This window comes from Octodon degus, unplaced genomic scaffold (genome assembly GCF_000260255.1).
Source record: "Octodon degus isolate 3935 unplaced genomic scaffold, OctDeg1.0 scaffold00077, whole genome shotgun sequence".
Classification (NCBI taxonomy): Eukaryota; Metazoa; Chordata; class Mammalia; order Rodentia; family Octodontidae; genus Octodon; species Octodon degus.
In genome coordinates, this window is record NW_004524653.1 from 7,556,283 (window position 1) to 7,584,168 (window position 27,886).

Below are 27,886 nucleotides of genomic sequence, written 5' to 3' on the forward strand. Positions count from 1 at the left end.
ACACACACACACACACACACACACACACACACACACACAATACAAGAGCAAAATATCTGTAACCTCTCTGTGAAAAGGGAAAGACAATGCAACTAGAGATCATACTCAAAAGTAAAATAAATCAGACCCACACGCATAAACATCATTTTAGCTTCCTAGTGTAAGAACCTGGAAAAGTAAATAAAATCTGAAAGGTACAACAGACACTGTGAAAGGGAAAGAAACTGTCCAAAGGAAAGGGAAAACTGCACATTGGCCAAGCAATGGCTGTGACTCACCCACATGGCTGACACTGACAAAGGATCTACAATCTGAGGTGCAGGATCTCAGGATAAATCCTGAGGGGATTTCACTGACCTTCTCAGATCCAAAAGCTACAACTCTTGTTGCATAGGTCCTGCTTTACCTTGGTCTTAACCATCCAGCAGAAAAGTATAAAAACCAAATATAAGAAGTAAAGCCATGCTGTTATGTTGAGCTGTAGGGGACTCAGGTCAACAATTTCTGACATTGTCAATCAAGCGGAAGACCTAATACTATTATGGGCTACTGGACTCTTTTAGAATATTTTGCTGAGTTAACACACCTATAATATTCAAATAATGGAACTTAACAAAGAAAGGGGATACAGATGAATGTCCATTTTGTATCTGTGTATTCAAAGTGGTTAGGATAGATATATAGTTACATTCTCTAATGAATAGCGGGATTTGTTCTAATGGTGTTTGTAAATAGGATATCATGTCTGCATCTTGTACAACAATTAACCACTAGGAAGAATGTATGCAATGTGTTAATTATTGAAACTGTCCTACCAATTTGGTTTGAAACTGTCTCATTGTTATTTGTCTGTCAATAAAATTATGGAGGAAAAAAGGAATGGAAAAACTGGAATGAGAGAAAGGAGGTTTTTTTTAAAAAAGGAAGGAAAAAACATATGTAAATACACAGGGTAGCTTAGAAAATTGTACTGCTGATTTCTGATCTATTAAAAAGAGCAGTTAAGCCGGGGAGATGGCTCAGTGGAATAAGTGCTTCCGTGGCAAGTGAAAAGCCCTGAGTTCAATCCCCGGTTCCGGGGAAAAAAAAACAAAAACAGAAACAAAGCCAGCCTGAACAGCATAGTGAAACACTGTCCCAGACCAAAAATAAATACATAAAAATAAATAAAATAAAAGCCTTCCTAGGCTACATAGGAAGTTTGAGGCCAGCCTAAAACTATATAGTGAGACCTTGTCAAGAAAAACAATAAAGAAAAAAAAATACTGCAAAAAGAGCAGTTAATGCTTACATTTTTTTCTTCTTTTTAACTTTTTGATGAATTTTGCATGTTTATATCCAGTAAATTGAATGACTAATTTGAAGACAATATGCAATAAAACGACCATGGTTGAATTCCTATCATTTTGTTTTGTGAAATTCTGTATCATTTCTAATTTTACTATTTTTTAATTCTTTTTAAAAAATAAAGATAGCTCTCGACTTGAACGCCATCTTCTTAGAAACCACTGCGCCATGAGAGCCAAGTGGAGGAAGAAGCAAAGGCACACACTGAAGCATAAAAGAAGATGAGACGGAGGTCCAAGCAAAATAGCTCCTACTCCCCTGGAGGCCAAAGAGCAGAAATGAAGAATTCTGGAGGCTGACAGCGCTGGGCAAGTTTTGCACTGTGTGCTGTCTAGAATGTCTCAGTGGATTAGGAAGTCACTGCTATCTGATCGCCAAGACCGCATCAAAGAGAGAGCCACCTGGTTCAAACTAAGCAGTCTCCTAGGGTTTTTGCCCCAGACCTGTGGCATTCTGGACTACTTCTGTTCTCGCTTTTGGCTGAGTGTAAAGCGTGTATAGTAAGTCATCTCTTCTGTGTTAGCTGAAGAATCAAAATAAATAAATAAAATAAAGTAAAAAAAATATATATATTTTATTTTATTTATTTATTTATTTATTTGTTTGTTTGTTTGTTTTGGCGAAACCGGGGGATTGAACTCAAGCCCTTGCCAGGGAAGCGTTTATTCCACTGAGCCATCTCCCTAGCCCCCCAACAATAAATTTATAAAGAGAAAAATGCAATCAATCATCACACGTGGATCCGTGGTGGCAAACACATGTTAACTGTAGTCCCATAAAAAAGGGGGAAATTAATGGGGAATAAAAAATGTTTAAAGAAAGAAAAGGCCGGCTGGGGAGGTGGCTCAGTGGAATAAGTGCTTCCCTGACAAGCTCAAGGGCCTGAGTTCAATCCCTAGTTCCGCAAAAAAAAAAAAAAAAAGAAAAAGAAAAGGGAAAGAGGATAACAATATGCATTCATTTTGCCTGTATTTGAATACAAGTAGTAGAAGGCTACATACAAAACTAGTATGAGGGCTGGAGAGATAGCTCAGCAGACTAAGCACGGCTCAGGCAAGTGCAGGGACCAGGGTTCAATCCCCAGTACCGTGGGGCTGGAGAGATGGCTCAGTGGTCTAAAGCACCTACTTGGAACAAGCTTGGCAAAGCACAGGGACCGTGGTTCAATCCCCCAGCACCACATGCCAGCCAGCCCCGCCCCCAGGTGGGCTGAGCTGGCCACACACACACACTAAATGAATAAATAAATAAATAATTTTTAAAAAAATCCCCAGTACCGGGGTTCATTCCCTGGTACCACATGCTGTGTTGGCCCCGCCCCTAGGCACACTGAACTGGCCATCAACCAACGAGCTGGGCCACGGTGTCACATGCCTGTAATCCCAGAGCTGTGGAGGCCAAAAGACAGAAGGATTACTACAAATCCAAGCTGCATAGTGAGACCCTGTACCAAATACAATTAGGAAAGAAGGATGGATGGATGGAAGGAAGGAAGGAAAAAGAAGGAAGAAAGGAAGAAAGAAGTATGGTTACCTGGCAGGGGTGAGGGGGCTGGAAAAGCGCGGCCAGGGATGAGGCAGGTCTCGAACTCACAGTGATCTTCGTACCTCAGCCTCCTGCGTGCTGGGATTATAGGCCTGTGCCACCACATCCAGTGATATCCTGATAAGTACCCCTCTGTATTATTTTGATCTTCAAAGCTCAGGACTATCTGACCTACTAACAGTAAAAGTTTTCAAAAATAAAAGCAGAAGGTGGTGGTACACTCCTTAATCGCAGCTACTGCAAAGCTGAGGCTGGAGGATTTGGGGCTTGAGGCCAGCCTGAGCCACATAGCAAGACTCCAACTCTATAAATAAGTCAGATCATGTACTCTCCCTGCTCAAACCCTACAGGAAGGGACTTCCCAGATCATAAGTAAAAACCCAAGACCTACCAATCCTGCTCCCTCACCTCCTCGATCACCTGACCCTCAGTGCACAGCCCTGTGGCTGTTTTGGGAACATGGCTAGCACATTCTCTTCCCTCCACCTTTCCTCTGGCATTTTCTCAGCTGGGAATGACATGTCCCTAGCTATTTGCACACTTGGCTCCCTCCTCTCCTCTAGGTCTTGGCTCAAATGTCACCCGTGTGTACCGACATTCCCTGATCCCCTCCCGGCCTCCTCATTTTCTCAGAACAGCCTCCAGGCCAGGCTGGCGCTTTATAAGTGAGAGCATATGAAGCAATGTGTTATCTCAAGCTGTCTAGCAGCCATTGGCATCTGTGGTGCCAGCGGTGGGCAGGGTGTTCAGATTCGGACAAGCATCCATCCTGGCCTAAGCATCCTCCAAGGCGCTAAGCCTCACACTGTGAAATCCAAGATCCAGCTGCCACCAAAGCAAAGCATGGTCAACCTCCTGGGTTAAAAATGCCACCTTGGGCCGGGGAGATGGCTCAGTAGAATAAGCACTTCCCTGGCAAGCACAAGGGCCTGAGTTCAACCCCCGGTTCCAGAAAAAGAAAGAAAAGAAAAATGCCACCTTGCAGTTAATAAATGACACAAGGCCGGTCAACTTCATCAGAATTGTAGGAACTTTAGCTGCAGCCTATTCCTGCTATTTGAAGGGAGCTGTCATTTCCTGAGGTGTAGGAAGAAGACAGGGAAGGAGGACAGTACAGGGCTGGCTGGGACAACAGCCACTCAGGACAGAAACAGCCCTGAGTAGATGGCAGCTGAGGAATATGGGGCTTAAATGGTCAACGCCTCCAAAAGAAATCTGCAAAGAGATCTTACCTTTCCTCCCAGCTCCCCCAGTACCTCCTGGGTCCTTCCTACCTCTACAGCAGCTTTTATCTGATCATACGTATAGTTTATTTAAGCAGTTACTCAGTCCTTCCCTGAACCAGATCGACCTAGGCTAGAGGCCTGTTGCAGTCATTTACCTGCTGAAATATTAAAGACATTTGGCCTTACTTTAATTGTTTCACTGAGCTTTTTTTTTTTTACCTTCTACCCTGTGCCAAATGATGATCAGGTAGGGGGATGGAGTTGGAAATGTTCCTCAGAAACAAAGCAAGTTTGTGGCAGGGGAGACAGGAACTGCAAGTTCACTGCCTGTGACAAGCCTGCGAAGACAAAAACAGGATGATGTCACAGAGACTGGAGGAGAGGGCAACCGAGTAGGCCCATAAGCAGGGTCTCTCCGAAGAGGTCACAGCGTTAAATGGAACCGCTGCTCTTCTAGCTCTCGGCCAGCGCCTGGCAGTTATTAAACGTTCAACAAATCTTAAGGATCCCTATTGTCATTTTCATGTTTAGTGTCCCCTCTCTCTGAAGAACCTGGGCTCCTGGGGGCGGATGGGGATAAGGGTAGAGGTTCTTCCCCCGCCCTCGGGCGCAGTGCACTGAGCTGACACACAGCAGGCTCGAAGAGTGCTCGGGCTCCAGCCTGAAAACAACTCTTGGGGTTCTCACACACAGCGCTTGAAGGTTCGTGCAAAAGACTTGCCAGCCTCTGGGCCCGGTCTCCGCCCACTGCACTGACCCATCCGCCCAGGCGGAGGAGGGCAGCAGCGCTCTGAGTACCCGGAGAGGCCGGAGCCCGGCCAGCTAGGGGGGAGCAGGGAAGGCGGGGAAGCGCCGCCGCCCCACGCTTCCGCGCCCAGCTGCGCCCAGCTGCGACCCCGCCCCCAGGGCCGAGGTTGGCTGCGGCTCGGCGGCCACCGATTGGCCCGCACACCTCTGGCGCTGGACCGGATTGGCTGTGACGCGCGGCCTGGAGAAGCCCCCGCCCCCGCCGCCGCCGCGCCCGGTGCCCGGCGGTCATTGGGCGGCGTGATCTCGCCGCGGTTCCGCGGCTGTGCAGCCCCAGCAGAGCGCGCCAGGCGGGCTGGGCCGGTGGCTATGGCGGGCGCCGAGGACGGGCCGGGCCAGCGTCCAGAGCTCGACGAGGACGAGGCGGCATACTGCAGGCGCTGGGGCGCGCAGCACGCCGGGGCCCGAGAGCTGGCCGCGCTCTACTCGCCAGGTAGGACCCCGGCCCCCCTGGGCCTGCAGTCACCAGCCCGGGATACGGATAGCAACCCTGCTCCCCGGATCCGAATCCCAGCCTCGGGTCCAAATGGGGAGCGCCAGCCTCGGCTTCTAACTTGCAAAGAGCGACCCTAGATCCGGGAACCCCATCCGGCGTCCCCTTCCAAGCGTGTGTCAGAATCCCAGCCTCGGGCTTTCTAGCAGTGGAGACACTCCCCGAGTAGGGGAACTGCCCTATCAGGTCCCGGGCCACGATCAGCTCCCGCAGATCCGAGCCCCCTCCCTCCCCCGGGCACCTTGGGCTACAGGGAGCGCCCTCCCCCAGACTTGAGAACCTTCGCTCCAGGGCCCAGCCCGAGGCTGCAGCACCTTAACGACAAACACTGTCCCGGAGCCCCTAAAGTCTCATTTCCTCCTCGGTTTCCCAGATTGGGAATCTGCTGCCAAGCGTTCCATCCGCACCCTCCCCAGGACCTGGGCTGCAGTGACCTCACCACCTCGCAACCTGGGAATGATAGCTCTCTTCTCAGGGAACCCTAACTTAGGAGCTCCCGGGCTGCAGGGCGTGCCAGACACGTTTCCCCGGAGCCCTGTCCTAGTTATTGCTTCACTGACTGCCGACTTCGATCTTCTCCCCTTCCACTTTAAGGATCCTCAGGGAGCATCAGCCCACCCTCCCCACATTCCTAGATTCCTGACAGTGGGGGACGCAAACTGCCCAAGTGATGTTCCCTTCTTACACAAGCCCAACTCCAGCTTTGCCCCTCCCTCATATCCACATATTGCCTCCTCCATTAGGATTTGGGGTACAGAGCCCACCGGATCATAACGTAAGAGACCAGGTGCAGCTCTGCCTCTTTCCTGCAGGTGGAGATCTCCCCCTGGCTGCTTCTGACTTTGCCCACCTTCTCAGTGTAGAAAGTAATCACCTCCATCCTGTTTCTGACTCTCATGTGAGCTCCAAGAACCTTATCAAGGCTCTCCCCCCTACCCCGCACTCCTGGGCAGGATCCTGTGTCCCCCAGGGCTTCAGGAAGTTTCTTTTGAGAACTCCAAGTCAGGTGACTGGAAGTGAGGTCCCTCTGCCTGTGTCACTTGACATGTCCTCACATGCAAGTTTGCCTGGCCAGCATCTAACATCTTTCCTGCCCTGTTCATGTAGGTTTGGTGCAGTGTCTGCCGCAAGTGGCTGCATGACCTTGGGCCAATTGCTTTCCCCCACTGGGTCTCCTCTCACCGTCCCTGCTTACGGCTCCAGGCTGTGCGTGCAGTCTTGCAAACCTCCCTTGGGCACCTGGTCTGTACTGCCATGGTTTCCTCCAGCCACACCCAGCACACCCAGTCTCTGGATATATGGGTGGGGGGCATCAACAGCCAGACTCCTGAGCTGTGTGACCTGGGCCAAACCACTTCCCTTCCCAGCTTCCATTTCGTCCCCTCTGACCAAGTGCAAGGTAGTTTGTCTGCCTCTGTGTCAGGGAAGGAGACAAGGCTGCTGCCTGTTCAGTGTCCAGCACACAGCATGCAGTCTTGTGCCCCACTGTGGCCCTCAGACTCCCCACCTAGGGAGTGCAAGGAGTCAAGGCCTTGCCTCAGGGGCCAGGTCTCCCCACATGCACCTGCTTTCAACTGAAAGGCTCCCAGGCAATCTGGGCCTCTCCAGGGACTGCCACCTCACCCCTCTGTTACAATTTCATCTCTTGTGCAGATCTGGTTCCCAGAATGCCTTTCTTTCTGAAGAATAATCCTGCTAGAATCTGATTGGCTACAGTGTCTCCTGGGTGCCCCAAACTAGCAGCCCTTCTCTCCTGACCTGAAAGGAGCAGGGGGAAACCAGCTAAGCTGGTTCCTTGAAGCTCATTTTCCCTTGATGTGCCCCAGTGCCTGGGCTGCGTGGTCTTGGGGAAGTACTCGGGCCTTTCTGAACTTGGGCAGTGTCTTGGTTAAGACACTTGTCATTGCTGAGACAGAATACCCAGCATCCAAAATTAAGGAAAGAAAGGTTTATTTAGCTCACAGTGTATGGAGGTTTCAGTCCGTGATCAGCTGGCTCCAAGGCAAGGTGGCATGGTGAGGGACAGCAGCTCAAGGCGGCAGAAGACAGCAACAGCAGCAAGATCTCTGTGCCCTCCTCTTGCACAGGATGAGGATAGTTACAAAGTAAGGACCCTGGCTTCCTGTTGAGTCCCTTAGTTAATTAAAGTTCTAAACTTTTCAGGTTGACACAATGTATCAACCATTGCATACAGTAAAAGTAGAGACCAGGCTCAACATGGATTGAGCGCCTATACTCCAGTTCCGGTGGTAGGCCCTAGGGGCGGAGCATCAGCACAGAAAAACTGGAGCTGACATTAGTTAGTAAGGCAAGCCCTAAACTCCCAAATAAAGGAAATGTTTCACCTGCTTCATAGTGACAAGTGCTAAGATACGTAACAGAACAGGGGGAAAAGAAAATATTCTAGAGAGGATGACATTGTAGAAAGCAGGCAGTTCAGGCCCTCCTGAGCAGGTAACGTTTGAACAGAGACCTGAAGAGAGAGGAAAAGAAGGAGCTCTGAGAATATTTGAGGAGGAGTTGGTCCACACCAGGGAAGCAGCAAGTGCAAAGGCCCTGGGGTGGCCACACCTGGCGCGATTGTAGAGTTTGAGCAGGAGAAGCTCCTGGGCTCTAGGACTGAGCTCTTGAGATTGCTGGTGCCAGAGCCCCATGACAGCGGACAGCAGTACTAAGGCAGTGACCTAGGCAGCCTTTATTGAGCACCGACTGTGCAAGGCACTTCCTCTGAGAACACATACTCTTGGCTCATTCCCACTACCGTGGTGCAAAGAACACCTGGTATTGAATCCATTTTCCAGAGGAGGAAGCTGAGACCCCAAACCTTCCTCACTACTCTGCACATGCGCACGGATTCTCTTCCTTGTACTGGTCCTGATTGGGATTAGACAGCTCTTGACCCCAACAGCTGGGAAAATCACCAGGGTTGGGGGTATCTCTTGGGTTTCCTGGGTGCCTGAGTCTTAAGGGGTGCCCCTACTGTCTCTGTCTGGGAATTTAAGAAGCTCAGCAGAGAAGGACCTGCCCTAGGTCACATGGAAGTTAGGGGCAACCCAGAACTGGAACACGGTGGGGACATTCTGGGTTCTAGATTCTTTGTCGGTACTAGGAATCAAAATCATGACCTCATGCTTGTCAAGCAGGCTCGGTGCCACTGAGCTGTATCCCTGGTCCAGTGTTCCAGACTCTCAACCTGCCTTGTGGAAGTGAGCCAGTCAGGGCTGTGTGTACAGGAGGGGCCGGTGGTTCGGGCTAGCAGGATAGATGTGTGGGCCCAGGGCAGGGGAGAATGAGGGGTTACAGCACCTAGTTCTGTGGACCCCAGGTGTCTGGGTGACAAGTTTGAGGCTTACTGTGAGACCTGGGAGCCACAGAGCATCAGACATAGCCCTCCACTCAGGTTTGAGCTTCCTAGCAATGACCCAACCTGTGCTAAGTGCCAGGTTTGTGAAGGGCCAGGGTCTGAAGCAGGTGTCTTCCCAGAGGTGCTAGTTGGAACCTGGCAGTGCCACTTCCCAGAGGCCTGGGCCCTAGGGGTCGATGCAGCCTCGAGGGCCTTGGGTCCAGCTCTTCCATCTCCCTGGCCAGCTGTGGCTGCCTCTGCCCTGGAAGGCACAGGAGCACGCCAAGGGGTTCAAGAAGTCAGGAACACAGTGTGGAAAGTGGGGAATGGAGAACGCATCTGCTGCAGTATGGGGACAAGAGCAGGAGCCTGGGGTTCACCCAGATGGCTCACCCAAGCCTAAGGCCCAAGACCACCCAGGAGGGCCCTGTGTCTGCTGGCCTGGGTCCTGCCACATACCAACCAAGCTTGCTTTCTCTCTTCTGGCTCTGGTTATACTTTTTTGCTCCCCATTTCTTCTGTCTCTGTTCTTTGTTCTTTTGGTCTCTGTGTCTCATCTTTCTCTGGTCCCAGCTCTCTTCCCTGTGTCTTCTTCTGTCTCTGGTCCCTGTCCTCTCTGTACTTCCTGTCTTTCCCTCCAGGAGATCAGGGGACTCCTGCCGCCTAGGGCTATCGGAAGCATAGGTTATTTGGGGCTTGTTGTGACCCAAGTGGGAAAAGCCAGGCCTGATCCAACCCTTTGCCTGTGGCTTGGCCCGACCACCCCACTCCTCCCACTCCACACCCACAGGTGCCAGCCCTTCCCTAGTCCAGCAGGGGGTCGTTGCCGAGGGCTCATATCATCATGCCCACCAACCCAGGGCTGGTGGGCAGTGGCCTGCAGCACTACAGCTAGTGGACAGGGGACCTCTCCGTCCTTCAAGCCCAACGCAGCCTCAGCCTGCACATCTGTCCAGTGACCACCTGACCTCAGCAGCCTGCCAGGCTGGTGGCCCTTGAGCAACTTGGGCCAAGTCCCTTCATCTTTCCAGGCTATTTTGTCCCTCAGAAAGATGAGGAGAATGGTCCCCATGCAATAGGGTGTGGTGAAGGGTGACAGATCACTCATAGCCCTGACCCAGCAGAGCCAAGGTGCTCCTCAAAGCCACCTGTCATCATCTGTCTATTTTTTATGGGTCAGGACTGAGGTACTCAGTCTGTAGAGATGGTGTTTTCATGGGCAAATATTCAGACTGCAGGGACCTTCTGCAGGGTATGGGGAAAGAGCCAGGCCATCTGTGGGGTCGGGACAGCCAGAGTGTCCAAGCCACTGTGTTTCATTTCAGAGGGTAGGATCCACACCCATGTCTAAGCCTCAGTTTCCTCGTCTGGACAAGCTGGTTATGCAGTCCCTTCCTTGACAGAGCTTAGACTTGAATGAGAGGCTGTGTCTCAGAGTGGGACACTGATGACCACAGGAACCCCGCCAGGGCTGCCACCAAGTAGTGCAAGGACTAGGGGAGGGGACCTGGCAAGTGCTGGGATCACAGTGTGTGCCACCAGCCCGGCTGTTTAGCTTGTTTTAATAATTAATAAATAAATAAAAATATGCCAGAGGGGCCAGTTGGCCTCATCTCAGATGTGGGCCCCTGGGGGCTAGGAAGATAGTTCAGCAGCATGAGCACCTGCCTGGCAAGTGTAAGGCCCTGAGTTCAATCCGTGGTACCTAAAAAAACCAAACCAAATGGAATCAAACTTCAGATATGGAGGATACACCCAGCTCCCTGTGTGGTGGGCAGCTGCAAGTATGAGCTGGGGTTGTTACAATCACCTAAGCCTGCTGCCGTGAGCTCTGCCACTTTCTGTCCCTGCAGGAAACCAGGAAGGGTCAACCTGACCTTTGATTTTTTAATTTTTTAAATATTTATTTATTTATTTATTTGATACAGGGTCTAGCTACACAGATTATACTCATAGTGATCCTCCTGTCTCAGCCTCCCCAGCACTGGGATTACAGGCATGTACCACCACGCCCAGTTTCAGTGACTGGCATGGTGTGCACGGGGTTCCAGGGCCAGCACTGCATGTGGTACTGGGGATTGAACCCACATCCTCGCACTTGCTAGGCAGGCACTTAGACCATTGAGCTATCTCCCAGCCCCTGGCCTTTGTTTCAGGCTGCATCCCCCGTATTCTTGCTCTTCGACCACACTGTTGGGGCTTTCTGCTTCTAATTCCTGGCCACAAACAGGAACTGGAAAGAGGAAGGCACGACTGGGCCTAATCGGGTGACGCCAGGCTGGGGCTGCTAGGACCGGAAGGCTCCGTGACTCAAAGAGAACAGCCCAGCTGAGAAGCAAGGAAGGAGCAGTGAGGACCATGTCTTTCTGGCCTGTGGTGTCCTCTGCTACACCCAAGAGGCAAGGGGATGCATCCTGCCGTACCCGCCCCCCTCAGCTTTGATCTTCCCAGGGGATAGGAGGTGGGCAGCGTGGGTTGTCCTGGTTCTGACTGAGGATGGGCCCGGAGCAGTGTGCTATTATGCAACTTGGACCAGACCTACCTGTTCTGTCGCTTTTCTCTTTCTGTCTCTCTGCCTCATTTTCCCTATCTGAACAAGTGGGGAGCCTGATGCTTCCTTCCAAAGTATGAAGTGCACCCAGAATGTAGCCTGGAGGGCCAGGGAGATGGCTCAGTAGGATAAGCGCTTGACTGGCAAATGTAAGGATCTGAGTTCAATCCCCGGTTCCGCAAAAAAAAAAAAAAAAAAAAAAAGACATAAATTTTGGGGGCCTGCCCCTTAGCTCAGTTCTTTAAGTGGCTGCTTCAACAAAGCAGTCAGGCTCAGGTTGCTGTGGTTCGATCCCCACAACACAAGACAGCCAGTCATGCCTTGAAGGCATTCGGAGGAAAAAAAAAAAACAAAAAAACACTTCTGCCAGAATGTCGCCTGGTAGTCTTCCTGCAGCATGGCCAGGAGTGTGTTGGTTCCACAGGCCTGACTGATCACTGGGTCCCTGGCAAGTGCCTGAGGACACGTCCTTTCACCACTGGTCCTGTTGGCTGCGGGTCTGGGCCCCCCACCCCCTAGAATGTCTTCAGGGCAACTGGGTGACAGGGAATGGAGTACCTGGAGGGAGGGTGGGGAGCAGGGATTTAAGAACCAGAGTCTTGGCCATGGCATCTCTGTGTGTAGCTGGCCAGCTGACAGCCATGGCCGCTTCCTACACCACTCAGACCCTCAGCCTTCTCTCCCCATGCGGATACCTGTACCTAGTAACCGCTCAGGGAATGTTAACCACGAACAGCAGTAATAAAACTATTAGTGTCCTGAAGGGTCTCATGCCTCTGAGACCAGCTGCCCAGGACCCAGGGACTAATTCATGGGTTCTGTGTCAGCCAGTGGTGTTTTTACTTCATTTTATTTTTTAAAAATATTAGTTATAATTAAAAGAAGAATGTTGATTTGGTACATTCAAAAAGGAGTAAATATAAAACCACTCTACTGCGCAGATTTTTCTCTTTCTGCATAAATGGCTGCGGGTCGGTGCTTTGCTCTGCAATATGCTACTGATTTACTGTAGGCATCCCTCACATCAACGCAGAGAGAGTGGCTGGGCTGCCACCTGGTCACACAGGTGCTGTGAGCTGAGTTGGTCTGCTCAATCCCCAGGCGATGAGCACTTAGGTTATCCCCAAAGGCTTTTTTTTTTTTTTTTTAAGGACAGGGTCAACAGGGTCTCACTACACAGATTGGACTCATAGTGATTCTCCTGTTTTCAGCCTCCCAAGCACTGGGATTACAAACATGTGCCACCACACCCAGTCTATCCCCAAAATTTTGACATCTCAAACAAACTGCAGTGAGTCCGCCAGTTTGCCTGCACCAGTGGGTGTGTTAAAAACACATAGCTTCTGGGCAGCTGTGGTTATGCATATCTGTTGTCCCAGCACTAGTCCTAGCCCAGGCAACTTAGCGAGATCCTGGCTTAAAATTTTTAAAAATCAAAAAGGGTTTGGGGATATACAGTGCCTCAGTGCAAAGGCCATGGGTTTGGTCATGGTAACACACACACACACACACACACAATGGCAGCACTGGAAGAGATTTGCCACCTAAGCCCTGAAGCCTGGCTTCTCTTCAGAACCAGAAGTTCTGCCTCCTTGGGCCCCTAGCCCAACTGGCAGCACCAAGCAGTGGCCAAGCCTAGAAGCCCCAGTGTTGCCTGTTCCATGTAAGTGTGGGCAGGTTCCAAACCTCTAAATCCTCACCTGCAAGGAAGCACATGAGGCAGCTGGTGCCCAAAGCTTCCAGTCAAGTTCACCAGAGTCCATCGCAGCTCCCAGCATCTCCAGAGAGGGCTTGGGTGGCATCAGAGTTGAGGTTCCATCTGCCAAGGAAAGGCACAGACAGAGCCAGCTCCTCACTGCGCGGCCCACAGCCGGCTCAGCACCGTGAGCCTGGCTTCTGCTCAGCAGCCCTCTCCCTGCAGGCAAGCGCCTCCAGGAGTGGTGTTCTGTGATCCTGTGCTTCAGCCTCATTGCCCACAACCTGGTCCACCTCCTGCTGCTGGCCCGCTGGGAACACACGCCCCTCGTCATCCTAGGCATAGGTGAGTGCTGGCCCTTGACCTGTGTGTGTGTGTGTGTGTGTGTGTGTGTGTGTGTGCGTGTATGTGCGCACAAGTGCATGTGCGTGGTCTCAGTGGGGGGCACATCCATCCCTCTGCCCTGACACACGAGCCCAGCTCACTGATCCACAAGCCAGCTGCCCATCCTCGATCCTCTGCTGTTCATTCTCCCGGGGCAGTCCTTCCTGTCCCCACCTGGCAGGTAGGTCCTAAGGTCACCATCCTCTTCCGGAAGAGAAACCGAGGCTCAGCAAAGGTGCCAGCCAGAAGCAAAACCTAGGTCTTTTTTTTTTTTTTGCGGAACCAGGGATTGAACTCAGGCCCTTGCACTTGCCAGGGAAGCACTTATTCCACTGAGCCATCTCCCTGGCCCAAGCTAGGTCTTAATGTACCAGCTCCACTCATCCCACAGTGACTCAGTTTCCTTCTCCTCCCCATAATGGCCCCCTCTATCCTTTGGGCAGTCACTCCCACCCTGTGGTGGGCTCCAAGCTGAGGGCCGCTGTGGCCTGGTTCCCGCCTGCCATCCCCAAGGCTTCAGCTCCCACAGTCTCATTAAGAACATTCTGGCAGCCTAAGCCAGTAGTGCTCAGGCCACTTATGGAACCATCTGGGCTGGGAGGGGCAGGGCATGTCCTGGGGTGCTGGCCAGGGATGGGGAGAAGGAAGCTGACCAGTGCCACCAGAGCCAGGCTGCTGCCAGCCCCCAGCATGGGGAACCTAGGTCCCTAGCCCGGGCACCAGGACAGAAGGAGACACCCCTTGGGGTCTCAGCCCGGCGCACTGAGGCAGCCCCTGCAGCCATCCAGACTGCCAGCTCTAAGGCCACAGGTTTCCTGACCTGGTGAGACCACCTGCTGGGAACTGGAGGAGGGGCCGTGGCCAGCTGGGATGGGCATCATCAGGGTCTGAGCCCAGGCTTGGAGGGAAGTGGGTGTCCTGGGCAGGTTCCCACTTCTCTCCCTAGTTAGGACAGGAATGTCCAGCTGGGGCCTGGAAGTGTCTGGCCTTTGAGCAGCCCCACGTGGCAACCAGCTTCCTGCCTGAACCTCTGCCTCGGGGCTGATAAGAGCAGACAGTCCCCTGATAGCGCTGTTTGCACAGGCCCCAATCCATTTAAATAGCCGCCCTGATTTGAGTGTTAATACACAGGTGGTTAGGGCACTGTGCCAGCCGCCAGTGCCTGCCCCTACCTGTCACCATGCCTCTAGAGGTTCGGGGACCCAGGTGGCCCCGGAAATCAGGAAAAGCAGAAACATGAAAGGTGTGAACTGGTAGAGCCAGGCCGAATGGGCTGCGAAGCTGGCAGGCACAGTGAAAATGTAGGGGTAGTGGGGGGCCTCTCTGGGAAGGTGGCAGCTGTATAGAGTCCTGAAGGGTGAGGGGAGGGATGGCCAGGGCCACAGGAGGTGCTGGTGACAGAAAAGAGACACATGGGCCTTTGGAGGCACCTGTAGGAAGCAGGACTCAGAAGCCCCACATAGAGATGGGGCTGAAGCCCAGAGACAGCTGGCTGCCCTGGGCTGATTGTGCTTTCAGGCTGTGGGGGAGGCCCCAGGGCCCGGAGAGCTTGTGGAGTCTTGGGGTCCAACTAGGAGCACTGGCAAGGTGGGGCTGAAGGGACTGCTGGAGTGGCGCACAAAGGACCTGTCCCATAATGGAGTGGGGCGTGTGCTGCCCTGGAGAAGGCACAGTGAGTGTGTGGGGCTCAGGAGGCCCGAGTCCCCTGGGGCTGCTGTGGAGGAAGGTATTCCAGGCACAGGACTCAGTGCGGAGAAAGTTCAAAAGTCAACAGGGAAGTCACAGGACTCCGGTCAAAGGTAGTAGGAGACTGGGTTTTATTCTGAGCCCACAGCAGTGAAGAAGGCCTGGGCCCTGACACCCCCTCAGCTGTGTCCACTGTGCCCCCCAGTGCCGCGCTATCTCCACTGCTGGCCTGCAACTTCCAGGCAGGGACAGAGAAGTCCCAGCAGGTAGCCAGGGACATTCCCAGGTTCCGGTCCCATCTCCATGTTTGCAGGGAAGAGTGCTGACTAGGTTGATACCACTCCGGGGTGAGCCGGCCTTCAGCGAGAGCTGGGACAAAGCAGCTTCTGTGTGCTGCACTGCTGCCCCACCCCCTTTCCTGTCCAGCCTCGAGGGCAGGCGGGCAGACGCCTGGAGTCAGCCTCCAAAGGAACAGGCAGAGGGTACCTCCCTGCCTGGGCTGAACCTGACATCCAGCCAGGACTGGAAGGCAGGTACTGGTCTCGCGACAGGCTACAAAGACTGGGGCCTCGAGAGCATCATGGCAGGGCATGTCACCCCACCCGCCACCTGGCTTCTGCTGGTCGGGAAGGTGACTTCATTTCCCAGCCCCTCAGCCATGTCGCTGTGAGTGACCCTGGCTGCCCCCACTGGCCATGACCTTGGGCTGTCCTTCCCTGCAAGTCTCTGGTGGGGCCTCTGGCTGAGGATGCAGGGAGACATTTTGTCTTTTTTTCGAATAGACTTCATGTTTTGCAGTTTGAGATTTACGGAACAGCTTGAGCAGGAAGCATGCAGTCCCTCCGCATTCCTGGTTTGCCATTTGATGTGCGCACGTGCTTCCAGCAGTGCTGAGAAGGTGCTGGACGGACCCAGGGCCTCGAGTGAGCTAGACAGGCACTCTGCCGAGGCCCACACCCGGGTTCCAAGCCTCTGCTTTTACCATCTCACAATAATAGCACAAGCTGCATTTACTGGGCGTGCGCCAGCGATCCGCTGCATGTCCCTGGCTCCCTGGTTGGCCTTAGACGACCCTGGTGTCCTCTTCCCGGTCCAGTATCCCATCTGGCATTCCTCTATCTCAGACTGGACTGTGACAGTCTCTCCCAGGCCTCTTTTGCTGTTTTGGGACCATGACGGTTTGGAGAATCAGCAGGTGTTTCACAGCCTGGCCCTCCTGGAATTGCCCGTGTTTCCCATGAGTGGCCAGCACTGGGGTAGCTGTCGCCTTGTGTCATCAGGCCGTGGGGCTGCGTTCAGCAGGATTTGCTGCTGTGGTGTGGCCATGGTTGCTGGCCCAGGTGGTCCTTGTCAGGCGTCTCCACTGTAATGTCCCTCTGTCCCCCTCCCAATGTCCTTGGAAAGAAGGCCCTGTCCAGCCACACTTAAGGACTGGGAGCTAGTCCCCCAGCAGCAGCTGCCTAACACCCCGGTGTCCCTAGGTGTTGGTCGTTATCACAAGAACTGTTTTTCTTATCATCATCCTCATTATCTGTGAGGATTAAATGAATAGGAGGATTAAAGAGATAAGATGGGCCACCTCCCGGCCTATGTGCCGCATAGGGATTAAGGGACAGGAAATACCTGAGGTGCTGGCATAGAGCCCAGAGCCTTAAGTGATCAATACAAAACCGAAGCATCTAAAATAGGCGTGGTGGTGCACACCTATGGTCCCAGCACTCTGGAGGCTGACGTGGGGGGGATCGTTTTGAGTTTGAGACCAGCCTGGTATACAAAGTGAGCTCAAAGCCAGCCTGAACTGCATAGGGAGACCCTGTCTCAAAAAGAAAAACAAACAAACAAAAAAAAAAAAAAACCAGCAAAGTGTCTAGCCTCTTCCCCCAGGGCACGAGGGTGTCTGTTCATACTTGAAGCCAGTGTCTAAAAAGCCAGAGGGGAGTCTGATGTTTCTACCAGCAGTGGGTGGAGCACTGCTTGGCATTACAGAGGGTGAGGCCTGATACACAGATCCTGAGGAGCTCTCAGTCGATGATGCTGGTGGAGGAAGCCGGGCCCACGGGGCACACCACGGACCTCTGGCTTCATGTGCATGCCGCGGTAGAGCAGGCAGAGTCAGTGTGTGTTCGCGGGAAGCAGGCCTGTCAGGATGCCTCAGCTGCCAACGGTACCTGGGGGAAGATGCCAGAGCCCAGAGGAGGCCAGGAGTTTGCCCAGGGCTGCACAGCAAGATGGCGTGTACAGATGTGGCCCACAGTTCTTGTCTGGCCCCACTGTGGCTTTTGCCACATGGCCACTTGTCCTTCCTGGCAGGCAGAGGCCGAGGGTCCACAGCTGGCAGTCTCCAGTCGGAGTTCCAGCAGTGCCCGGCCTGCGGGGCGCAGTTCACGAGTTGGAGGGGAGCCTCACCTCACTCGCCTGTCCTAGGCTGTGTGACCTGGGATGGTAGCTTGCCCTCTCTGAGCCTCTTTCCTTGTCCAAGAAGTAAGGTTGATAACAAAGCCCACTGCAGGGGTGCCAGGTGCTGGGAAAGCAAGCAGGCAGGAGCGGTGGTGGAGTGCACCTGCTTGCCAGGGTGGCGTTAGCTGGGTCCTGAGTGGATCGGAGTGTGGATTTGGTGGGCAGAGTACAGGGAAGCAGAGTACAAACTGTGTGTGTGTGTGTATGTGTGTGTGTGTGTGCTGCTGGGAATTGAGCTGAGCCCAGAGCCTTTGTACCAAGCTGTATCCTCAACCCTTTTTCTATTTATTTTGAGACAAGTTCTCACTAAGTTGCCTGGGCTGGGTTCAAATTTAGCATCCTCCTGCCTCAGCCTCCAGAGGACTGAGATGACAGGTGTACAGTACCACACCCAGAAAATGCTGTTTGCTGGTGCCTTCCTTGCTCACCCACCACTCATCCTGAGTGACTGCCCGGACTTAAGCATGCTGGGAGGGCCAGCTGTCCTCATGTTCCCCCACCCTAGTCTTGAGGCACCCGCCCAAAAGCTGTTACCCTCCCCTATCCCTCCCATACTTGAACCAGCCTGGGGAGGACACAGTGCTCCACACCCAAGCCTGTACCCTGGCTCCTCAGCCCCGCTCTCCAGGGAGGTGTCCAGGGCTTCCCACGGCCTCCACATAGTCCTGTGTCACCAAGGAGCCTCAGGCAACCAGTCCACAGGGAAACTGAGTCTGTGCCCCAGCCACAAGACTGTGAATGTCTGGTTGCCCCCCTCCCCCGCCCTCTGTCAGTGATGGTGTATCTTTAGCCTTGAGTGTAGCACACATTGGCCTGCAACCACAGCTCCTCCTGCCTCAGCTTCCCAAGTGCTAGGAGGCCCAGCCCACACCAGGCCCAGTCCTGCTAAGTGTTCTGTGGTTTTTTTGTTTGGTTTGGTTTTTGGTTTTTTTTTTTAATTTTATTTATGTGTGTGTGTGTGTGTGTGTGTGTGTGTGTGTGTGTGTGTGTGGCCAGCTCAGCCCACCAGGGGGCGGGGCTGGCTGGCATGTGGTGCTGGGGGATTGAACTGCGGTCCCTGTGCTTTGCTAAGCTTGTTCTAAGTAGGTGCTTTAGACCACTGAGCCATCTTACCAGCCCCTGTTCTGTGGTTTTTAGTTGTTGTTTTTTTCTTAATCTTTTATTTATTTATGTATTTGGTACAGGGTCTTACTATGCAACTCAGACTCAAGCCTCCCCAGAACTGGGATTATAGGCATGCACCACCAAGTCTGGTGTCCGTGGTCAGCTCAGTAGGGGGTTTGGGGGGGCGGCACGGTATGCAGTACTGGGGATCAAAACTGGGTCCTTGCGTTTGCAGGCAGGCACTTACACCACCGAGCTATCTCCCCAGCCCATAATTTTTTAAATTTTTTGCCACATTCATTCATTTACTTATTGCAATTTGACTTGAACCCAAGATCTTTGTGCCAAACATTCCCCCTCCCTTCTTTTATGGATTCATTTTGGGGTTTTTTTGTTTTGTTTCTGGTGCCTGGAATCAAACTCAGGCCCTTGCACTTGCCAGGCAAGCCCTTATTCTACTGAGCCATCTCCCCAGCCCCTTACGTTTTGTTTTGAGCCACCAGCTACATTACCCAGGCTGGGCTCACACTTGTTATCCTCCTGCCTCGGCCTCCCAGAGTGTGAGTCTACAGTCCCAAGCCACCACACCCAGCTGCTCTTTGTACTTTATTCAACTCCAGTACATGCTGGCAGCCAGGACGCGGCCATAAACAAATCCGGGCCTGCGTGGAGCTGACCTTCTTGTGGTAAGGGAGACAGTAAACAAGGGACAAGCAGTCTCGGGTAGGAAATGCTGGTGGATGGTGCCAGGGGAGATGCACAGAGCCTGGGGGGCCTGTGGCCCACAGTGGGCAGCGTCTGGGAACAGCAGGTGCCAACTAAGACCAAGGACAAGGAAGGCTGGGGGGCAGGGTCTGGGGCCGAGGCCGCAGTGGGGGAGGGGAAGGAGAGGGAGTTCTAGGACTTGGCCACTCGTGCTGAGTTCTCTGTGAGTGATAATGGGACATCCTGCTGCGTTAGATTTGGGCTCCAGGCAGCCCTATTGTGCACTGTGTGTGACCATGGCCCTGTTCCCTGAACCTTGGGACACCCTCGGCAGCTGGTAGCTCCACAGCTCTTTTTATAAAAAATATATTTTCCTTAGCGTGTACTGATTTTGCAGAGTTTTGGCTTTCAGCACTTGTGATGTTTTTGCCCCTATCCATTCCCTGTCCTCCCTTCTTCCTTTCCACTTGTCTCATCATGTCCCCCCTCTGCTTCTGCGTCATCTTTTTTAGATGCCACGTATTAGGAAGAACAAGCAGTGTCCAGCTTTTCGAGTCTGGCTTACCTCACTTGACACGATGACCTCTCCTCCCATCCATTCTCCTGTGCATAGCATAACTTCCTGGTCCTTTACAGCTGAGCGGGACTGCACAGTGCACACACGCCGTCCTTTCTGTATCTGTTCATCGGGATGAGCACCTAGGCTGGCTTCCAGTCCTGTCTACTGAGAATTGTGCGGAGCCAGGCGAGGTGGCGCGCACCTGCAGTCCCAGCACTCAGGAGGCGGAGGCAGGAGGATCACTGCAGGTTGAGGCCCGCCTGGGCTAGACAGTTCAAGGCCAGGTTGAACTACATGATGTCTCAGAAAAAAATAAGAGAATCATGCCAAAACAAATGTGGGTATAAAGGTAGCCTACCATGTGCCAACTCGAACTCCTTTGCGTCTATTCATCACAGTGGCTATTATAACCTTGCATGGGAAGCCTACTTTTAGGGTTTTTTTGGTGGAACCGGGTATTGAACTCGTACCCTTACACTTGCCAGGGAAGCACTTATTCCACTGAGCCATCTCCCCAGCCCCTACTTTTAGTTTTTTGAGGAACCTCCATGTTGATTTCATCTGACTTGTACTAATTGACATTCCCACCAGCAGTGTAGAAAGGTTCCCCTACAACCTCTCCAGTATTTCTTGTTTCTGTATTCCTGATGATAGCCGTTCTGACTGGGGTGAGATGGAATCTCAGTAGTTCAGGCTGGGCGGGCCTCAAACTCGTGGTGATCCTCCTGCCTGAGCCTCCCTTGTTCTGGGATTACAGCTAGGCATGACCACACACAGTGCAGTGTAGTTCTTGATTTGCATTTAGCTGCTGGCTAGAGATGTTGAACATCTTTTCAAATACTTACTGGCTATTTTTGCTGTTTTAAAAAAATGTCCATTCCATTCATTTGCCCATTTATTGATGGGGCTATTTGATTTTTAGCGTTAACAGTATTTGTTGTTTTGGTTTTGATTCTAGAGTTTGAACCCAGAGTTTTCACACAACTCGTGTGTGTGTGTGCGCGCGCGCGTGTGTGCGAACCAGGAATTGAACTCAGGACCTTGCACTTCCCAGGCAGACACTACACCACTGAACTATATCCCTGGCCCATTTTTTTAAATTTTGGGACAGGGTCTTATAAACAGCTTGGGAGAGGTCTCCAACTACTAGGCCTCCCTGAGTGCTGGGATTACAGGTGTGCCGGGCCAGTGTTAAGAGTTTTGAGTTCTTTGTATATTCTGCGTATTAATTCTCGGTCAGAAGAGGCTCCAGAAAAGATTGTTTCCCTTTTCTTCGCTCCTTTGGCTGCTTCCTCTGCCCTGCAGGAGCCTTTTAATTTAGCCCCATTTGTTGATTGCCGCCGTCACTCCCTGTGCCGTTAGCCTGGGCCAGCAGCTCCCGGTGGCTCCCTTAGGTTATCATCTAGCAGTGCTAGAGTTTCAGGCTATATTCTGAGGTCTTTGGTCCACTTTGAATTGATTATTTTTGGCGATGGTTAGGGGTCTAGTTCCAGTATTCTGTAGGTGGCCGTCCCGCTTTCCCAGCACCATTTGTTAGAGCAGCTGGCTTTTCTCCAACATATTTTTGGCTCGTTTGTCAAGAATCAAGTGGCTGAAGTTGTGTGGGACTGTTGATGTCCTCCATTCTGTTCTGCTCGTTGTTCTGCAGGTCTGTTTTGGGGCCCGCGCCATGCTGTTTTTGTCTCTGTGGCTTTGCAGTATAACTTGAAGCTGAGTATTGTGCGATGCCGCCAGCCTTGCTGTTTTTGCTTAGAATTGTTTTGGCTGTTCTGGCTCTTTTGTCTTTCCATGTGCGTTTTAGGGTTGTGTTCCTCGTTTTGTCACTGGGATTGCCTAGAGATCAAGGCCAGGCTGGACATAGACTACCCTGCCCCCAAGTCAAAGCAGAACAATTCTGCTGAACCACGACCAATGAAGTTGGCTGTGGTGTTTTGTTTTGTTTTTTAGATAGGATCTCATTACATCGCCCAGGCTGGGCTCAAACTTGTGGTCCTGCTGCCTCGGCCTCCTGAGTGCTGAGGTGACAGGTGTGCTCCGTGCATCTGGCTGAGGTCTTGCGCATCAGTGTCTTCTGCAGTTTTTTCTTCAGTGTTCTGTAGTTTCCACCATAGAGCTCTTTTCTCTCCCTCATTTGGTTGCTCCATAGGCTTTTTTTTTTTTTTTTTTTTAAGCGGTTATGAATGAAAATGTTTTCCTAAACTGTTTCTCAGCCAGTTCACTTTTGGGGTATTTTATGTGGTTTTTTTGTTTGTACATTTTGACTTTTTGAGACAGGCTCTCACTATGTAGGCAGTGCAGGTTGGCCTTGAACTTTCAACTGTGTGGCCCAGACTGGCTTCTAACTCACAGCAATCCTCCTGCCTCAGCCTCCCAAATGCTGGGATTACAGGCATGTGCCACCCGGCTGGGCTATTCTAATATTGGTTTTATATCCTGCCCTATGTTTTTTTATAATCATCATCATTCCTACCTTACAAGAGGAACCCAGGGCACAGAGGTGTTAGGGAACGTGTTCAGCGTCACATGGCGCATGGTGGCGCTGGATGGAAAGGCCCGATCCCACGGCCCTTAACCTCTGGGTTACCTGGAGCCCTGAGCGCATGAATGGCGCCGAGGCCTCATTCCACCCAGAGCAGGTTGAGAACAGAGATAAGGAAAGGGTTGCTGGCGGCTGAGCAGCCGGTGCCTTCACGCCCAGTCCAGAGTGATGTTTCTCCAGGGCGAGGTGGGGAAGGGCTGAGCTGGGCATTGGCTCCCTGAGCGGTGGCCGCCAGGAGGCGGGATGGGATGGGACCGAGGAGGCCAGGGGCTTAGGCGAAGGCTTCCCCCACAGGAGGGACCGTCCCAAGCAGGGAAGGTACTCCTTCCTCACCCAACAAAAGAGCGTGCAGCCCTGAGTGTGTGAATGAGTGACCCAGGTGGGGGAGGATGCAGGGACAGTCCCCGCCATGTCCCCCGCCCGCTCACCTCCTCCTGTCCTCAGTCGCAGGGGCTCTCATTGCTGACTTCCTGTCGGGCCTGGTGCACTGGGGAGCCGACACGTGGGGCTCCGTGGAGCTGCCCATCGTGGGGAAGGTGCGTATGTCGGGCTGTGCGGCCTGGGTGAGTCTCCTTTCCTTTCCAAGCCTCAGTATCCCTGTCTGAAAGATGAGAACTGTCATTCTAGCATGTCCTCCAAGACCAGAGCAGGAACCCCCTGGGGTTGATGGGCGCACAAGGGTGGGGGGTTGGGACACCTCCAGTGTAGCAGCCACAGCCCGCTCTTCCCCTCCGTCCCTCCTGTGGCTTTGTTTTCATTGGATTTTTTTCTTTCTTTTTTTTTTTTTTTTTTTTTCTTTTTTTGAGTTAAGGTGTCTCACTATGCAGTTTAGGCTGGCCTGGAACTTACAGCAATCCTCCTATCTCAGCCTCCAGAGTACAGTCATTACAGAAGTGCACCACCACGCCTGCCCCCCCCTTTTTTGAGATAGGGTCTCACTATGTAGTTAAGGCTGACCTCGAACTCATGATAGTCCTTCTGCCTCAGCCTCCCAAGTGCTGAAGTGCTACCTTGGATTTTATCTTTTATCAGACTTTTTTTTTTTGGTTGTGAAAGAAAATCTAATACAAACTGTTTTACTCAAACAAGGTTTCTAATTCACATAACTGAATATCTCAGGGTAAGCAAAACGAAGGCATAGTGGGGCCCAGAGGGGTGGCCCGTCAGCTGTCTTCCCCAGGCTGTCTGCGTCCATCTCTCTCTCCACTTTGCTCTCCTGGGATCCGCCCCATCAGGTCATCTTGTACTGAGGGGGCAGACAGACAGTTCCCCAAAGGAGAACGCAGATGCTGGGGATACCAGGGTCCTTCCATCTGTTACTTCAGGGCCTTCTTCAGAAGGCTCAGGTGGAGAAGCAGGCAGGAAGTTGTCTCCAAGCCCTTGTAGCACGAAGGTCCCTGCCATGGACATTTTATTTTATTTTTTTATTTTTATTTTTTTTTTTTTTTTTTGGCGGAACCGGGGATTGAACTCAGGCCCTTGCGCTTGCCAGTGAAGCGCTTATTCCACTGAGCCATCTCCCCAGCCCCTTGCCATGGGCATTTTAACCCCTCTCTGCTTGACCTCAACCTGAAGGCCAAACAGAGGCTGTGTCAGTGGGGTGGCAGCACCTGTGACCCAGGAGCCCGGACTGGGTGGCGGCCCGTGACAGGTATGGCTCAGGCCAGAGACCCTGGGCACCGCAGCTGTCAGTGTTGCCTTCCCCTCTGCAGGCTTTCATCCGCCCTTTCCGGGAGCACCACATAGACCCCACAGCTATCACGAGGCACGACTTCATCGAGACCAATGGTGACAACTGCCTGGTGACACTGCTGCCGCTGCTAAACATGGCCTACAAGTTCCGTACCCAGAGCACAGGTAAGGCCAACCCCAGGTGGCGTCTGGGAGTTGCAGGTGTGTGCAGGGCTGCCATAGTGATTGTTTATCTTTTGATTTTGGGGATCAGGCTGCCCTTGAGCTCATTATGTAGCTCAGGCTGGTCTTGAACTCACAGGGATCCTCCTGCCTCAGCCTCTCCACTGCTAGGATTACAGCTGTGCATCAGTGCACTGGCCCCGTTCATAGTGATTTAAAATCTTCTCTCCTGTCATCTTCTCATGAAATTGGGGTATTTCACGCTTGAAGACTGAGACAGAACCTCAAGTTCGAGCCCTACACGAGCAGCCTAGTAGGACCCTGTCTGAAAGGACTAGGGATATAGTTTAGTACAGCAGTCCCAGGTTCAGTCCCCAGTGCCTCCCAGCCAGGTCGAGGCTGGCCAGCGGGGAGGGAAGGGGGGAATTTGGCATAAAGACCTGGGTTCCTGACTGCTCTTGACCTGGGCCATCTGGGTCCTTGTCCCCACCTGGCTTCACTAAGAGGGAACCAAGCTGCCGCCACCCCAATGACAGGACCCACATGTCCCAGTTTACCTAGATCCTCACTAATCCCCTATGTTCCTTTGCATTCTCTGCCCACCCTGCGGCTCTGGGGAGAAGGGGCACAGACTGTGGCCCAGCTTATACAAGAACAAGGCTTCCATCCCATGCATTGAAGGAGAAAAAAAGCTGTGAACTCAGGCATTGGTGCTGGCTGTTTGCAGAGCAATTTGTCCCCTGCCAGCCAGTCTAGCAGGCAAGGATGCCCTCTGGCTGCCCGTCCTGCACTGCCCTGGCGGGGATGTCCTGCCTAGGCCCTCGGGATAAGTCTGAACACAGTGCCCGCCTCTGGCTGGGCCAGCTGGAAAGCCAGTAGCACCCCGCGGGCTAGGCTGACACCCTTTGGGTAAATCACATGGAGGCAAACAACTTCCCAGGAACCTGGGAAAAACCCTTATTCCTACTTTACAATGACAAGTCTGAGATTCATAGCTAGGCGTGGTGGCCCACATCTGTATCCCAGCACCCAGGAGGCTGAGGCAGGAGGATCTCTGCAAATTCAAGGCCAGCCTGGGCTACATAGTCAGTTCAAGGCCAGCTGACAGAAGCACTCCATCCTGAGCTACTGCCTGTACCCCTCCACACTCCGCTGCTGGGTGGGGAGGGAGGAAGAAGCCCAAGGCTTCTGGGAGGGCTCTGCCCCGTGTGACACCTCTGTGGGTCCCCCTGTCCCCCACAGAAGCCCTGGAGCAGCTGTACGCCTGGGAGTGCTTCGTCTTCTGTCTCACCATCTTTGGCACCTTCACCAACCAGATCCACAAATGGTCGCACACATACTTTGGGCTGCCGCACTGGGTCACCCTCCTGCAGGACTGGCACATCATCCTGCCGCGGAAACACCACCGCATCCACCACGTCTCGCCCCACGAGACCTACTTCTGCATCACCACAGGTGTGGCACTGGTGCCATGGACCAGGCTGCCCCGACTCCAGCTATAGGGCCATTGGCCGGGTCAGAGGTCACAGTGGGAAGGCATGCAGTTCTGGCCCCCCTGGGATATCTCAGAACATAATCCAAGCTAAGCCCCGCCTACCTGGAGGCGGAGGCAGAGGATCTCTGAATTTAAGGGCCATCCTGTGCTACACAGTGGCTTCTAGGCCACTATGAATTACATAGCAAGACTGCCTCACGAACACAGAAAAATAAAAAGGGCTGGATGTGTAGCTTAGTGGCAGAGCACCCCAGTTTCCATCCCCAGGACTCCAAGCCAGCCAGGCCCCCCAGGATCCCCTCATCTGCCCTGTGTGTGCCCTCGGGCGCCTCCTGGCACTGCTCACTTTCGTCACCCCGAGTCAGGTTCTCAGCACCCCTCTTCGCAGCCCACTGACTCAGGGTTGTGGTGGGAATGCCGAGGTGCCCAGCACATGGTGCTTGGCACATAGTAGGTGCTTGCTAAGCACTGCCGCTGCCCCTGGGGTTCTGCGTCTTTGTAGAACTGTGAGCCACAGAATATTTTGTGCACACCCGAAGGCCCCACTCCTTGGACGGTAGGTTTGGGCCAGGACAGAGGTCATTCAGGAGATAAATTACCGACCTACTAAGGAGAGACCCTTCCCCCAGCCCCAGCCTCCTCAGGTGAGAAACAGGCCTGTGTTACTGTTTGCCTCACAGGGGGCGTGGGGAGCTGGCGACCGACTGAGCTCTGCACACTGGGGAGTGAGCGCGCTCTGGTGCCAGGCGCTCAGCTGGTGCTGAAGAAACAGCATGGTGTTCTTCCTGTTGGCCCTGATTATAGCTGGGGAAGGACCCGCATAAAACAGGAAACTTTAGTGACAGCACCCATAGGTTGTCGGAAAGGCCATAAACGATGTGGAGTGGCAGGGACAAAGCTGAAGGCTGTGTCAGTGGGCAGTCAAGGTAGGCTTCCCCGCAGAGGAAGCATCAGGAAGGAGTGTGGGACAGGCGCGCCAAGGGTGTGGAGCCAGTCTTGCCCCCTGCAGCCTCCCCAGGGCCCGCACCCCCTGCATGGCTGCCCACGCTCACGCCCACCCCTGGTGCTGTTCCTGCTGCAGGCTGGCTCAACTACCCCCTGGAGAAGGTGGGCTTCTGGCGGCGCCTGGAGGACCTCATCCAGGGCCTGACTGGCGAGAAGCCCCGGGCAGACGACATGAAGTGGGCCCAGAAGATCAAGTAGCTTCGCCAAGCCTGCCGCCTGGTTGCCAAGCTCCCCAGCCTGCGAACCGAAGCCATCTGCCAAATCCCAGCCTGCTTGAGCTGGCCTCTCCAGGTGGAGGGGACAACTCCTGGGCTGGGCCCAGGCACTCCCAGCCTACCCCTTGGGGCACAGAATACTTGAGCCACTGATTTTTCATTTCCTCTTTTCATTTTCTTTCCTTGGGCTCCCAAGCTGCTCCGCCCGCCTGCCTGACTGCACAAGAGGGAGCCCGCCCTGCTCACTATCCCTGGGGCAGAGGCCACACCCCTGCCCCCCTCCCTGGGTGGCCCTTCAGTGTGGCTGGCTTTGGGGCCACTAAGTCACCTCCTTGCCCTCCTCTGGCCCCAGAGAGGCCGGGGAGTCCCTGGGACACAAGTGTCCCCTGACCCTTGTCCTGCTGTAGCTCTGCAAACTGATCATGGAAGCCTGCATGGGTGGACAGCTGCAGCCACCATTGTGGCCCTGCGCCTTCACCCAAGGGTGGCGGCACTCAGCAAGGGTCTGAGGGCAGCCAGCCAGAAGAGGGTGGAAGCCCCTGCCCAAGTTCCGGCACTCCCTTCCCAGCCCTCCCCCATGTGCCCACGTGTTCCAGCAGATCTGACACTTCCATAGGGGACCTCTTTGCAGGGCACAGTGCTTGAAGAAGTCTTGGTCATTTGGGAAGGGGACACTATGTCCCTTCTGGCCAAGGTGTCAGGAGGAAGAGTGGGACATTTTTAATTTTTTTTTTTTTAAAGGTGCTTGCTTGTTTAATGTAAATAATAGAAAGCCTTAATATCTTTTTCTGTAACACGGAGTAATATTTTAATGTCATGTTTTGGATGTACGTAATATATTTATAACAAAGCACCAAGAGTCAACTTAACCTTGA

At 53.1% G+C, this 27,886-nt stretch overlaps 1 protein-coding gene across 2 annotated transcripts; it reads left to right on the forward strand.

Moving 5' to 3' along the window:
- Positions 1-5,156: 5,156 nt before the first annotated feature.
- On the forward strand, positions 5,157-27,886 carry Tmem189 (transmembrane protein 189). Of its 2 annotated transcripts, XM_004636041.2 has the most exons (6): positions 5,157-5,358; positions 13,234-13,353; positions 22,887-22,978; positions 24,155-24,299; positions 25,539-25,751; positions 26,873-27,886. In XM_004636041.2, exons 1-6 carry the CDS (start codon positions 5,235-5,237, stop codon positions 26,992-26,994), a joined length of 816 nt encoding a protein of 271 aa, XP_004636098.1. In that variant the 5' UTR covers positions 5,157-5,234; the 3' UTR covers positions 26,995-27,886. The 2 variants fall into 2 exon arrangements, with proteins under 2 accessions (XP_004636098.1, XP_023576455.1); XM_023720687.1 differs by lacking the exon at positions 13,234-13,353.